A 16,422-nucleotide genomic window follows, 5' to 3' on the forward strand; every position below is an offset into this window, starting at 1 on the left:
AAAAACATTTCAGTGATTTATACTCGGTCATATCAAAAATGTCACCAAGGACTTCCTCAACCCCCTGCAGTTTGTATACAAGGCCAATAGGTCAGCATTAAATATGGGCCTTCACTTCATCCACCAGCATCTGGACACCCCTGGCACATGTGATAATCCTGTTCATGATCTTGAGCATAGCCTTTAATACAATAATCTCAAAACTGCTGGACAAGAAATTCACACAGTTCAAACTGCAAAATCCATGCTCCCCCTCTCCACACTTCTGGTGCAACCAAATCTGGACCTGAACACCCAGAAAATACAGGTGTTTATCAATTTCCGGGAAACATCATCCCTACAATATTCCCATATCACTCTAAAGGAGTGAAGTATATCATGTGCACTTCATAAAAGATAATTGGGTATAGCAACATTTCAGAGCAGTTAAAAACAAGACAGCACTCAAATAGTTACTTCCCACAGGCAGTGCCCCTCTTAAACAAGCTCTAAATTCATCCATTCTGTAAACATTTATGGCATTTAGCATAACCTTCTGATTGGTAGTCCAACATCTTAACCACTGAGCTACCACTGCCCCTTTCTACCTACACTGTGCACTTTGCATATTTATGCAAAAAACACTGTACATCAAATTACAAATGTGTAAATTGCACCTTCTTACCATATGTGTTTTGTGTGATTTTGTATAATTTGTGTTACCTGTGCTGTGTCCTAACTGTTTTATACTGTTTGTACTTGCACTGTTTGCATTATCTGCACTGCACTGTGCCAAGTCAAATTCCTAGTACATCAAATGTACCTGGCCAATAAAATGTTTCTGGCCAATAAAATGATAAAATGGTTAATGAATATGTTAACATGGAGAATATTAATGTTAACATGGAGAATGACAATGTTAACTGAGAGTGACAATGTCATCCTTTTTCATGACAATATATGAAGGCATAGTTGATGGGACGGTCCGTGTATTCTTAGCCATGAGACCAATGTGAGTGCAGGGATAGCTATTCTCATATTAAATATTGGACACAAATATTTTAACTATTGAAGACATTTTTTTAAGAAGGTAGAACCCTTCTAGTTTTCTATTCTCATATTAAATATTGGACACAAATATTTTAACTATTGAAGACATTTTTTTAAGAAGGTAGAACCCTTCTAGTTAAAACCAAGGTTAATGGAGTGTCGTTTATTAATATATACATACCCAATAATGTATCAGATCATTTAGAATAATTATATAATTTACATTTACGGTATTTGGCAGATGCCCATATCCACAGTGACTTACCGAAGTTTAATTATATGTCGATATTTTCAATGCATTTCTTAGCTTTCCAAATAATTTTCTTAGCTTCCCCAGTAATTTTGGTAGTAGTGGCTGGGTGATTGGAATTGCACCACAAATTTTATATTAGATAGAAATGGGGAGGACCCAAATAGCCAATTCCACTGTAACTGGTGCAAGATTAGATAGGCTTTGTGTAAACAAATCTGAATGCAATATAGTTGTAATGCTGATATCAATGTGCGTGTGTGTATGTGTGTGTACAGTGTGTTAGACTTTAGACTTTGTCACATCACAGTTTACACAACTTACCCAGGATAAAAATTTCTAAAAGGTCAGTGAAATTCTTATGTTACAGACTTCTCAAATCAAGCAGTCATTTAAAACGATAGATCTAAGTAATATTATGCATGATGGAGAAGTGTGTATACTTGTGTAATGTGTAAACTGTAAACTTTGTTTACAGTTTAATGTCTGGCTATGACAATGACCTGCTGTTCAACAGCCTTATAGTTTGTAGGAAAAAATTGAGAGCCCTGTGACAAAAGCAGTAGACCATGCATTTATTGCTGCTCAAATTTTGCTGGTTATCCATGGTTTCTGGTTGGGATATTTGAATGGTCTTAGTAGGAACAACATCCTCTAGATACTTTCTGATAAATTCTGTGACAGGGCCTGTGTACTTGTCAATGTTGTTGTTGTCTGATGTAACCTTGAACATTTCTCAGTCCACATGATTAACACATTCATCCTCATTATGTGACCTCCTAAAGTTGATGAAAAGCTCCTTCGTCTTCATGGTGTTAAGGGGCAGGTTTTGAGGCTTTGTATATTCCAGTGATTCCTTGGTACATTCCACTCCCCCTCCATTGCTCTTACCGGACATACCGGTCCAGAATGTCCTCTGTTATCCAGGTTTCTGTTAGATTAAATTCAAGTCCAGTGCTCTTTCATCATCATGAGTACATCACAACGAACAATGCTAAAAAAAAATCCAACAAAGATAGAGACAGAGAGAAGGACACTACAGCACGCACCAACATTACACTAACACACACTAATACAGGACCAGCCTAACCTCAGAAAATTAAAAAAAAAGTAAATCAAATGATGATGTTCCAAACACAAAACTATGTGAGGCACTGGAGAAACCAAATACAAGCTCAAAGTAAAATACAGTGCTATCTGGCCCTACATTATCTGAACACAGTGACTGACCAACAACACAGAACCACAATGACAAGTACAGACTCAGCACACAAAGACTGGCCATCAAGATAAGCATGAAATCATGGCTCCAGAGCTACACTTCATGGAGACAGAGTTACACTTCGTAACTAAGTATGAAAAATGCACCAACATATGGCAAATTCAGAATATCCACCCCCAATTCTACACTCTTACCAATACTGGGAAATTGCACATCCTATTAGGAGAATGGAAAGAAAGCAGCACAGTACATTTCAGCCTGTAACAGTCAGAAGAACAATGAGTGAATCACCCAAAAACTCACAACCACACACACACAGCCCTGATAAACAGAAAGCAAGCCTATGAGCTCCAACAAAATCTAAGCAATTTAACATGCTACAAAATTATATATTTAAAAAACTCATTTACAACAATTCCCTGTATTTATAAGTACATACAAATAGAAACTTATATGTACACAAAGCTCTATACATTGGTAATTTTAGGCAATCTGCCTCGCTTTCCAGCCTATCAGAGTCAGGTTGGAATAAAAAACACAAATAATAAAAAGAACAAATATGTGCACACCATTTATTCCAGCTCACTACATTTTTATAGAAAAATTCATAATTGGGCTGTGAAATATTAAAAAAAAAAAAAACTAAAGCTCAGCCACTACACAGCTAATGGTAGCACTTTCTTTTACTACATCTCTGCTGTTTCAGGCTTCAAAGCCAGAGGTGAAATCAGCAAAGCAACTCTGCTGTTGGTCAGCGATTGGAATTTGCAGGTCAAAGTTGAACAACTTTGAAGTTTAATGTGGAACTGCATAAATAAAAAAATAAACATCATAATCAAACACCACAATAATGTATTTTATCCCAATAAAATGTGGCAAATTTCTATGGATTTTTAAAAGTTTTATTTAATCTGACCCCCTTCAAATGATGTGTTCTTTATTACATTTGTGGGCAGAGGGGAACTTCCATGACTTCTTAGTGCAGAACTCAAGGACTGTATGCTTTTGAATAACATGTGGAAAGATATACAATAACCAGACTATACTGGTAAATGCTGATGCTTCTCTAGAAGAAAATCTGAAGTCATTCTATGCACACTTCAAGGCTTCCCAGTCTATTGTTCCCACCTGCATCAAAAAATCCATTATTATTTCTGTACCAAAGATGCTTGAATAACTATTAACCAGTAGCACTCACCGTGCAATGACATGCTTTGAAGGACTAGTCAAGAACATTATATGCTACTTCCATCTACAGAATTTGGCTCCACTACTGTTTGCATACCAACTCAATAGATCTCCTGGATAAGAGACAGGGAAACTACACAAGACATTTCAATTGATTTACACAATATATCTCAATATACTTCCACAATATACAAGTATATTGAGATAAATATGTTGGAGTGCATAGGATGGCGGGTTCCAAGATATCTTCTCTCCAGGCTTGTAGGAGATCCTCAGTGAGAGACCTTAGATAAACAGGCATTCCCTATATAATTAACTCAATTTATACTGTTGATTCTGGTAGGTGCTGATTGAGAATTATTGTTGGTTGTAATGTGGAAAAAACCTTGAACCCTCTGAGGGTTGTGTATTTACAAGCAATGAAGGGTGTGGCATAGTATGGAAGTCAGTGAGTGTAGTGTCCATGCAAGACAGAGAGTGCTGTTTGGGATGAGGACCAGCTGTCAGATGGATCAGAAATTATATATTAGTAGGTCTGTCTGTTTCACTGCAATTGTGGACAATCTGACCACTGTGCAGATCATGTTACACCTCTCAAATCATAATGCTTGAAAAATTCCAGACTTATGTGTTGTGTTCATTATTTCTTTATTTAGTTCACTGTTCTGTCTCCTCCGTCTCCAGTGTTCTGTCCTTTAATGTGATTCTGAATGCAAACGCAATACTCCCCTCAGCTCTGGTTAAAAAAAGCAAGATGATAAGAGGTTAAGAATGAAGGAGAATGACAGAATCTCTCTCTCAGTCTCTGTCCCTGTCTAGCCCTGTCTCTCTCTCTCTCTCTCTCTCTCTTTCTCTCTCTCTCTCTGTCAGTTGGCTGTGTCTGAGCTCCTCTGGCGTGCGAGTCCCACTGAGGGTGACCTGTCACTAGGTGTTACTGTCAGCAGCAGTGCCCTTCAGGTTCTCAGAAATGATCTTACACATTTTCAGTTAATCCTTGATCCTTCTTTGTAGATTTTCTTTTGCCCACCTGCTGAGCAGATTCTGGGACATCCTAATAATGTGACCTACCCTGACATCAAGCCAACTGATCACCTTTGGGATGAACTGGAACACCGAATAGGTTCCCCAGACCTGCTCATCCAACAACAGTGCCTGACCTCACTAATGCTCTTGTAGCTGAATGAACACAAATCCCCACAGCCACGCTCCAAAATCTAGTGGAAAAACAGATTTTTCCAGAAGAGTGGAGGTTATTATAACAGCAAAGCATGGACTAAATCTGGAATGGGATGTTCAATAAGCACATTCAATTAAATTAAATTCAATTTAATTTGTATTGTGCTTTTAACAATGGACATTGTCACAAAGCAGCTTTACAGAAATAAATGTATTCATAAAAAATATATTGCAAATATGTGAATTTATCCCTAATGAGCAAGCCAGAGGCGACGGTCGCAATCGCACTATCCGTTGCACCCAGATGAGGATGGGTTCCCTTTTGAGCCTGGTTCCTACGGACAGTGCAATTATAAATAAATCCCTTCTATTATTGTGTACTATATAGACAAATAGTGCAATTGTGCAACCAGTAAATTCATCACAGCTTTTGCAAGAAGTCCAGTTGGTTAAAATCTATCCACTGTCCACTGATGGAGTCCTGAGTACGAAGGTGCTCTCCACATCTCCACAGCCCCCAGGTGGCACCATCCCCAGCAATCCAACTGGTTCTTCAGGCCGTTCATATGGGGCCACCCCCAGCAGCAGCGAGCGAACTCAACCAGTGAGAACTCCAACCAGAAGTAGGGCATCAGGATGGGTCAAGCAGCGAGGAGGAGCAGAAGGGGTCAGGATCACTGGCATCTCAGAAGTAGCATGTGTAGCTCGACAGAGAGTGAAGGAGAGAGAGATGGAGAGGGAGGGAGAGATTGTTAGGTAAGCTTTTGTCCTCTAATGGCTAAGGACAATGTACTTTGCATGCAGAGTGCAAGCAGGAACTCTGGCAAGACTAGCTATGACAGCATAACTAAAAGGGAGAGAACATCCAGACAGTAAGGCATTACAATAATCCAATCTAGAGGTAACAAAAGCATGAACTAATTTTTCTGCATCGTGTAGTGAGAATATATTTCTTATTTTAGCAATATTTCTGAGATGAAAGAAAGCGATCCTAGTTATATTATCTACATGAGCTTCAAAAGAAAGACTAGAGTCGATAATCACATCAAGGTCTTTTACTGCTGCACATGATGAAACAGAAAGGCCATCCAGAGTTATTATGTAATCAGAAAGCTTACTTCTAGCTGCATGTTGTCCTAGTACAATTACTTCTGTCTTGTCAGAATTAATTAAGAGAAAGTTAATAAGCATCCAGTTTCTAATGTCTTTTACACATTCCTCAACTTTATTAAGCTGGTGTCTGTCATCTGGCTTTGCTGAAACATACAACTGTGCGTCATCAGCGTAACAGTGGAAGCTAATACCATGTAGCGTATATAAAGAAAAGAGCATTGGGCCTAAAACAGGGCCTTGCGGGACACCAAACTTTACCTTAGTATGAGAAGAGAAGTCACCATTTACGTTTACAAACTGATAATGATCAAATAAGACCTGAGCCAGGAAAGGGCTGTTCCCTGAATGCCTACTACATTTTCAAGTCTATCGAGGAGAATAGCATGATCAATGATATCAAAAGCTGCACTAAGGTCAAGCAGCACAAGCAAGGAGACACAACCCTGATCAGAGGACAGTAGTAAGTCATTTACCACTTTAACCAGTGCTGTCTCTGTGCTATGATGAGGCCTAAATCCTGACTGATACATTTCATGAATGTTATTGCTATGTAAGTATGAGCATAGCTGCTGTGCTACAACCTTTTCTAGGACCTTGGAAATAAAGGGGAGGTTTGATATTGGTCTATAGTTAGACAGCTGACAGGGGTCAAGGTCAGGGTTTTTATTCAATTATATCACCAATCATATGGGTGTAATGGTCAGGTGTCCACAAACATTTGGCCATATAGTGTACATTAATATGAGGCAACACTGTCAGTCCAGGTGAGTTCTAAAACACACTGAATGCATTCTTTTTAAGCCTTCAAGGGATTTCACAGCTGTAAAGGAGGGTGGATATACAGAAAGCTTGGTAAAAGGCATTCTTGGTAAAAGTCATGATTCAGGTTTCACTATATTGAGGCTGTGTCAGTTCCCTAAGCTAAATAAAAAAAGTAGAAACTATCAGAAAGTTTGTTTTAGTAACCTAATTGACACAATATTAGATCATGCTGAATGCACAGCTAGCACCTTTGATCTGAAACTAGGACTGTTAAATCTCTTACATCTAAAGCACTTATTTTAAATGAAACTATTACTGATCAGGAATTTAATGTACTGTGTTTAACAGAAAACTGGATTAGACCAAATGAGTTTGTAGCATTAAATTTAGATAGTCCCCCAGATACAGTTATATACATCATACTCGTCTAACTGGCAGAGGAGGTGTTGCAGTTGTAGATTACAATATTCTAGGCATCACACAAAAACCTGGACATGAATATGACACATTTGAAGTTTTTTTGTAATAACGTAACATACATAGCCTAAAAAAAAAAAATCTCTACCCAATTGTTTCCACTAATTATTATTTACAGGAAACTATCAAGGTCAAAACCAGAATAGCACTCCCCAGAAATACCAGGCTTCGTACTATGAGTGAGTGAGTGAGTGTGTGTGTGTGTGTGTGTGTGAAAGTCCAATATATAGTGCCGGTGGTGATTAGTAACAGGTGTGCATGATTCGAAGCCTGGTGACTGTGAATGTGACAAAGTGTGTTTGCTATGGGAAGTGTAGTCTGGGGCAGCCATGTTTGTAGGCCTCAGTGTGTTCTGGTAAATTGAGTTTGCTGACTGCGTTGACCTGACAGAGTCCCCTCCCCTGAAAGGCTCACTCCAGGAGCACTGCACTTTCTAGATCTCCCCCTCAGTCATGAACCAGGGCATTCAGAGTGACTGGCATAGTACTCCTGGCACAGGTTAGGGTTGAGGATTTTGTGTGCTGGGACCCAACAATGTTCCCCTGGTCTGTACCCCTCCCACTCATTGAAGTACTCCAGCCTGCCATTTCTGCAACGAGAGATGAGTACTGATTTTACCAGGTATGCAGGTCAACCTTCGATGTTGAGAGGGGCTGGTTTGATGGTGGGCGGGATGTTAGTGACTGGGGGCCCGGGTATGATGATCTTCAGGCAGGAGATGTGGAATGAGGGGGCTATGCGGCAGTGTTGTGGCAGATCCAGCTTGTAAGTGACCTCATTGATCTGTTTGAGGACTTTGAAGGGGCCAATGTACCTGGGGCTTAACGAAACTACCAAGGTCAAAACCAGAATAGCGATCACAGAAATAGCAAGGTTGGTAATGTCAGATGCACAAAACAGACTGAGCGTTACTTCACAGCAAGTGAGTGTGTGTGTGTGTGTGTGTGTGTGTGTGTGTGAGAGAGTCCAATATATAGTGCCAGTGGTGACTGGTGACAGTTGTGCATGATTAGAAGTCTGGTGACTGTGAATGTGACAAGGTGCGTGTGCTATGGGAAGTATAGTCTGGACGGCCATGTTTGTAGGCCACAGTGTGTCCTCAGCCAGCTGACTGAGTTGACCTGACACAGAGTAGTAATTTTTGGAGACTTTAATATTGATTTTAATGATCCGCAAGACCCACTGAGATCAGGTTTTGTGTGCATTCAATCAAAACATAATAGTTAAATGGTTTAATACTGATATTTGGATTAAATATAGAAAATATAGTCACACTACCTAGTTTGAAGCTATCTCAGATCATTACTTCATTTCACATTTAAAATGTGTTTCAGTCACAATATATGCACTTTGCCACAGTGCCCCAATAAATGTACATTCACATCTGCTAGTGTACATAGTTTTACTGAAAAAACTTCCAGAGTAGTCTGCCTTGATCAGCTCACCATGTGACCCATCAGAACTCATTCACATGACTGAATGTCCGGAGTCAACGTTCCGCAGCACTGTAGATAATGTAGCCCCACTTAAAAGAAAAATAATTATAGAGAAAAAAATAGTGTAAGAATGGTGTAAGAGATTTCTAATCTATGAAAAGGCTCTTAGTGCAGCTATATCAGCATATCTCTCCACCTTAACAAAAGACAACAAAAATAACAATAGATTCTTTACAATAGCAAAGTTAGGAACTAGGAACAACACCACCAAAGAAGCATATATACCATCAGTATGTAGTAGGGATGACTTTATGAATGGGATGACTAGAAACTCCAACAACTATGTTGGCCCTCTCCTGGATGAGGGCTTATTCAACTAATCTTTATCAGTTTGTAGATGTAAATGGTGACTTCTCTATGCATATTAAATTGAGATTTGGTATATAAGGTTTCTCTATATATGATACCTCTGGTTATAATAAATAAAAACATTGTATTGGCTTTGTTATGCTGATGACACACAGTTATATGTATCAGCAAAACCAGATACCAGCTTAATAAAGTTGAGAAATGTGTAACAGACATTAGAAACTGGATGCAGAGTTACTTCCTCCTACTTAATTCTGACATGGCAGAAATATTTCTACTAGGACCACATGCAGCTAGAAGCAAGCTTTCTGATTACATAGTAACCCTGGATGGCCTTTCAGTTACATCATGTGCAGCAATAAATGGCCTTGGTGTAATTACTAGTTATGTAATTATTATTGTTTACTAATTATTAGTTATTAATTAGACTCCAGTCTCTCACTTGAAGCTCATGTAATTAATATTACTAGGATAGCCTGCTTTCATCAAGATGCAGAAAAAGTAGTTCATGCTTTTGTTACCTTTGTTACCTTTCATGCTTTGTTATTGAGAGAGGACAGCACCCACTCCGATATTGGAGGCATCAACCTTCACTACAGTTTGAGTCTAGGGGTAGGGCATTCAATTCAATTCAATTTTATTTGTATAGCACTTTTAACAATGGACATTGTCACAAAGCAGCTTTACAGAAATAAATGGATTCACAAAAAATATATTGTAAATATTTGAATTTATCACTGTGAATTTATCCCTAATGAGCAAGCCAATGGCGACGTGATTCAAAGCACAGGGGCTGAGGTTAGTCTTCCCTTTAGGGCTTCGAAAGCCTCCTGCACCTCAGCTGTCCACCGTAACTTGCCTAGGTCTTTCTTGGTCTTCAAAAAGAAGAAGCCTGCGCCCACTGGTGAGATGGATAGGTGGATAAACCACAGAGATAAGGCCTCCTGGGTATATTTATCCATGGACGAGAGGGAGAATAACCTGCCCCTAGGGGGAGCTGCACCAGGGAGCAGGTTGATGGTGCAATCAAACGGCCTGTGAAGTGTCAATGTTTGGTCCTTGTTCTTAGAAAAGACCTCTTGGAGGTCCCAATAATCCTCTGGCACCCCCCAACAGGCCCGCCGGCTCTGTAACGGAAGAGGGGAAATTGGCCATGCACCTGAGTCAACTCTGTGGGCTTTGGGACCCCCACGCAGAGACCGAGCCGGTAGGCCAATCAATATGGGGATAATGCTTCCACCACCAGGGGAAGCCCAACATGAGTCTGCAGTCATGTGCAAATGCCCTAGTTGGCCGGCGTTCCAACCATTGCGGATGGCGAGACTGTACAGAGCCTCAGAAAGACACTGTACATATACTGCCTGGAGAACTAGGGCATTCCAGCCTGAGCTGGCCACCACGGTTCAAAGCTCAATGGTATAGTCTGCTACAGAGAAGCTGCCCTGATGCATCTGGAGGTGGGATGAAATCAGGCCCCCTCCACAGGGCAGGTGATCAAAGGTGCTCCGTAGCACCATAATAAAGGAGCTGACTGGTCTGCCAGGCGGTGCTCACAAACCGCTGAGGCCCAGGCCAGAGCTCTACCAGTCAGTAGGGCAATCATGTAAGCTATCTTAGCCTTCTCTGAGGGAAATTGGGACAGCTGCATCTGAAAAAACAAGAGAGCATTGTAATATGATCAGGTTGCACCCTCCCGGCTGCCGGGACTGGCAGAACTAGCACTGGGGGCCCAGGTCAGGGGCTTGCTGCCTGGGCAGTACCTATAGAAGAGGAGGCCTGGGGCTGCAGCAGGGCCTGGATCTGCCCTACCCAAGCCTGCTCATGTTTCCCCAGCGCTGTGGCTTGGCCAGCGACAATCTCCCCTATCCGCTCCAGATTTGAGGGCTAACATTCTGGTGTGGACATACTGTTATGAGGAAGGCTCAGTACAAAGGAGGAAAAAGTACTGAGCTAAGCCCACTATCCAAATGGATAAAGAATAAGAAATAAAAGTGAAGTGAAGTGACATGTAGCCAAGTATGGTGACCCATACTCGGAATTTGTGAAAAGGGCCTTACTATGGCTCTGGGGCAAAAAGAGGAGAGCATGTGGCTTAGACGTGAGCTTGACTGATGCCGCCTAGTAAGCTGTGAGCAGACCACCCTAACTGGGGCACTGAACTGCCACTAAGCCCTGGCACACGCTGTCTTGCAGTGAGACAGAGAGCAGTCTCTGTAATGGCCAAATAAATAGTCAGAACAAAACAGTCGTGAAAGCGAGGGAGCCGCCTTCCCTCCTCACGACTCTAATAAGTGTTCATCCCGGACTATTCCTTGCTAAACCATGATGCTTAGAGAGCTTTGAAATAAATATATGTATATGTAGGCATTAGAGAACCCTAATACTGGTCCTGAACCTCAGTAGAAACTTCTCTAAGCCTATACTCAGAAATAAAGCTTTCGCTTCTCAACCAAATAACCTCACAGAGAAAAACTGCTCTGCTACTCAGTACAGATGATATGTCCGCACACTGACTGACAAAACCCAGGGGTTCAAGTAGCGGTGTGCACAGGTGTTGCGTGTCTCTGCTGATTGCCTGCACAGGGTTGAAGTGCTATAAAGGACCATGCAGGCAGCCACGGATTTGCCTGAGAAGGCACCCGCGACGTTACAACTGGACTGGCATTTGTTGGACTTTTATAAGAAATTCTTATTTATTGTTATTATTTTTTTAAAGCACACCAGGTAGCAGGCATTTTTCAGTAACTGAAGACAGTTCATCATCTCTTCAACTCAAGTTTGCAGCTGTTCTACTGAGTGAGTTTAGCTGCTTAATGTTTAACTTCAGCATGCTGATGTTAACACACATAAAACACTGAGTACATTCATGTTAAACCAGCATTAGAGTAGCAGTCTTGTTCATTTAATTTACAGTCTGAAACTGAAACGTGAAGGTACTCATATACTAGAGAGAATGCTGGTCTGTTTTGACAAGAGACGAAAGATGGCGTTTTCAAGAAATGATGATAGCTGGGTTACCATGGAGACAGTGACAGTTTGGACACCAGAGAATGAAGAAGAGTAAACAAACAAAGTCAACACACACACACACACCAGATGGCAAAGTCAGTAAGATTGAAGCACATTCTTGCAATGGAGGAATTAAAAGAAATAAGATCTTGACAATAAAAAAGAGATCAGTCTTTGCAGGTCCTCAATAGGCAGCAGTGATTTTATAGCAATGTAAATCTGTACTGATGATCAGCCAGACTGTGTGCCTCAGAACAGAAAAAAAGTTGGGGATTTTGATCATTAAGCTCACGATGAAGTCAAGTTTAACAGGCCTCAGGTCATACAGAGGAAAAATGAACTGTACTCAGTGTCCAACATAAACAGCATATTAGAATAAATAGCCAGAAGAATGTGAACAGTTTAATACCATGTAACTCTGTTAATAATGTGTATAACTTGTTTTTATTTTAGTTGTCATTTTTATCCTCTTCTTTTTTATGATTAATTTTATAATCATTTTCAGCTCTACCTTGTTTCATCTAATTAATGTGTTTGTGAAATCTTGTGTTTATTTAGTTGGTTAATCTATTTGAATCAGCTTTTGATGCTTTTCTGCTTACCTACTGAATGATTTTGAATTGTTCTTCATGCTGTGGATGACACCAAAATTGGATTTCCCTAAAAGATGCTAAGCATAATTACAATGTGCATAAAGTGTTAATAATAATAATAATAATAATAATAATAATAATTACTTCATTGATGTAGTGACACTTAAAAAAATTTAAAGAAAATTTATGCTGTCTATTTTTTTTAAGTTGCAATAAAAATGCCATTAAAGTGTACATTAATGATTATTAGTGTTATAAATCTTCTCTCTCCAGAACCCTAACAGAGCGACTGAAGCTGCCAGGTGAGGCAGAGTGCATGGTCAGAGGGGCAGGGCATCATCCAGCCAGATCTAATGGAATCTCTGGACGCTTGATAAGAACTAATAATGGTGAGCAAAGACTTAACACACAAATCTCCTGCAGCATGCGCTTCACTCACACACTAAAATAACAGCAGATAAACACTTCAACATAACCACCTGCAACAAGTCTGATTACAATGTAGTTTCTGTGTTATAACATTTAGAATGAAACCCGACAAAATTCCAAGGTTCTAGTGTGAACTCTAATTTTGTGGCTCTTTTTGGACACATAACCCCAAATGAACATTATGAATTTACTGCAACCCCAAGCTTTGACCACCCTATGTTACTACTGTAACATTGGAACATTTTATGTCAATAACATATGTATGTGTAATATAAGTGACTAAAAAGAGTGGACTCTGGTTTATTCTTGAGGCATAATTTTACATTTACATGCATGTGCAGAAACAGCGGTAATGTGAGGAGCATTATCATTCATACACTTTCTGCATGTCTTATGTCCTTCTTAAAAATTTAAAAAGTAACATCTGCTAGACAGCATATCAGAGTCAAAACATCCATGTCTGTCTAGGTTTCAAGTCAAACTGTAAAATGTTTAGCGATTTTATGCACAGTGATTTTAAACAAACTGATTCTTCGATATTGCTAACATAAATTTGTAAAATGAATGAATGAAATAAAAGAGGAGATTGTGAGTTTCTCTTGTGACCCCATTTGTAAATCAAGTGGGTGCACAGTTTGGAGACCCATGTTCTAATGAACATTTGAGGTGTTGCATTTGGGACTGAACACAAAGATTGGAACCCAAGCTTTCACTAAGCTCATGATTTTTCAAAAATGGCTGACATATGAGATTCTAAAGGTTATTACCTCTGTCACCTTTTGAACTTTGGTCAGCAATTAATTTTAAACTAATTAATTCAGGATATGAGAGAATCCCTGCAGTCACCATGGTGATTTAGAGGAAGTAGCTTACAGAAGTGCTGGGGCTAATTAAAATATAATTAACTAAAACTAAAGCCAAAACCTACTGAGAACTCACAGTTTGGCTGGCTGGATAACACACATGCGTGCACACACACACACGCACACACACACACTCAAACATATTTTTTCTTCTTTCCTTGTGGTTCTCCCAACTTCAAGGTTCTAATGAGAGTTTAAAGATCCATCTGTATATACACACACACACACACACACAAACACAGGCACATACACAGACCCACACATAGAGCATTTAGCAGATGCCCTTATCCAGAGTGACTTACAGAAGTGCCTCGTAGTCTTTATCAGAAAAATGCATCCTGGCTACAAAGCCAAAAATGGACCAGTGCCCACCTACCTTAAAGCACTTATCACACCCCACACTCAGTGAGACTCACAAAGTGCTTGGAACTGCAGCAGTTAGTCAGTAACTGAATCCATATTTTTTTTAGGTAAAACTTTGTTTTACACAACTAGTATAGCTTGTTATTATTTATTGTCGTAAATGGTAAATGTCTCTAAATAACCAGCTGTCACTATCTTCTTCAGTGAAACTGAGCTAGCTAGTTAGCAGCTTAGTGGGTAGACACTACTAATTTTGCCTGATTTTAATTTCATGTTCTTACTTAGGAAGACAGACTGAGAATTATGCAAGATACAAGACCGAAAGATGAAACATATAAAACAGGACACATACAGATATGTACTTCAATAACTGACACCAGTGTTTTTCAAATTTTAAAAACCACTTGCTTCAACTGCTGTCAGATTCCTGACTTAACGCATAGTTAATGTCAGTCTAATGTATGGCTGTCAGTGGTTAGCAGTGAAACTCACAGAGTCACAGACTAAGTACCCGAACAATACCCAACTCCACCAGACTAACTAAGTGAACAATATGTGACCATCAGATTAACTACACAAACAATACCCAATTCCTTCAGACTAACTACTCGAAAAACTGCTGACTCCTTCAGACTAACTAAACAATCAATATCCAACTCCAACACACTAACTACCCGAACAATGCCTCTGATGAGTGATTACTCATTCATATTTGTATACTATGAAGTAAAACAGTACCAAGAGTGTTGATTGGATCCTCACTCTGAGCATCAGTCATTTTTGTGTCTGCACCTTTAGATCAAAGTGAGCATGGAAGATCATAAAAGACCAAAAGTTTGCTCAGGTACTGTGGTACAAGACCATTCAGTTCTTCAGTAGTAGATCATTAGTAGAATTTTATAATCAGTGTGCTATTTTACTGGGAGCCAATGCAGTGTGGATAAGACAGGGGTGATAAGGTCATTGGTTCTAGTAGTCCAGTGAGTCCAGCTACAGTCTGGACTAACTGGAGCACCTCCTGGAACATCCAGACAGCAAGGCAATACAATAGTCCAACATAGAGATAACAAAAGCATGAACTAGATTTTCTGCATCATATAGTGACATTACACTTCTTCTGTTAGCTATATTTCTGAGATTAAAGAAGGCTATCCTAGTAATATTATCTACATGAGCTTCAAATGAGAGACTGGAGTCAATAATCACACCAAGGTCTTTTACTACTTCACATGATGCAACTGAATGGCCACCCAGAGTTACTACATAATCACAAAGATTACTTCTAGATGTCTGTTCTCCCATCTTGTTAGAATTAAGTAGGAAGAAATTACTCAACATTAGATTAGATTAGATTAGATTCAACTTTATTGTCATTGTGCAGAGTACGAGTACATAGCCAATGAAATGCAGTTAGCATCTAACCAGAAGTGCAAATAGCAATATATCTATCTATATCTATCTATATCTATCTATATATGTGTGTGTGTGTGTGCTTGTCTTTCAACAAGCTTCTCAGTGGGTGCTTCACTGAGGAGAGCACACCCGTTAGGCATGTGAAGCGGAGACAACTGTTGTTCCCATGGGTTAGCCTTAGCATTTGCTTTGGTGCCCAGACATCATCCATGGAGTTTCTCTTCCTAAGGCAACCAGACATTCCTCCATGAAAACTATGCGCGCAGCGGCCACTCCGGATACAAAATGGTGCTATTTTTGTCTTTAGCCCAACTTTTAATGGCACATGGACATCGGAGCTACCATTGTTCGTGTATACCACCGCCAGACACTTCTAAACTTCAGTAACAACACTACAGCTACTCTGCATGATGATCTGCTGGAGAAGCTACGCGATCTCGGCTTGCTGCGGGGACCAGACCTCCAGCCCTCGGCGTCGCCTGATGCTGGTGGCCTGGGGAAGGGATGTTGCAAGAGGTGCACAAGAAAGCAGAAGCACGGCAGAAACACATCTGCGGTAAGGCTCGCAGCGGTGGCTTGTGTGTTTACATCATGGTGCAAGAACTCTGTGCTAGTTTCCAGTTACTGCGCATCGCTGGTGGAGTTTGTGACTGTTAGATACAGACCATTTTATTTACCACGGGAATTCACCACTGTCCTTATAATCGGTGTATACATTCCCCCCGGTGCT

The 16,422-nt window shown here is 40.1% G+C and overlaps 1 protein-coding gene across 3 annotated transcripts in view; it reads left to right on the forward strand.

Annotated features, from left to right (window-relative positions):
• Positions 1–16,422, forward strand: part of LOC113524892 (protein shisa-8) — a 43,482-nt gene that overhangs the window by 11,803 nt on the left and 15,257 nt on the right. For all 3 annotated transcript variants that reach the window (XM_026911268.3, XM_053231561.1, XM_053231562.1), the window contains exon 4: positions 12,898–13,013. In XM_026911268.3, the coding sequence (XP_026767069.1) occupies positions 12,898–13,013 (116 nt within the window). The remainder of the gene's footprint in view (positions 1–12,897; positions 13,014–16,422) is intronic.

The sequence above is a fragment of the Pangasianodon hypophthalmus genome, chromosome 29, assembly GCF_027358585.1.
Source record: "Pangasianodon hypophthalmus isolate fPanHyp1 chromosome 29, fPanHyp1.pri, whole genome shotgun sequence".
Taxonomy (NCBI): Eukaryota; Metazoa; Chordata; class Actinopteri; order Siluriformes; family Pangasiidae; genus Pangasianodon; species Pangasianodon hypophthalmus.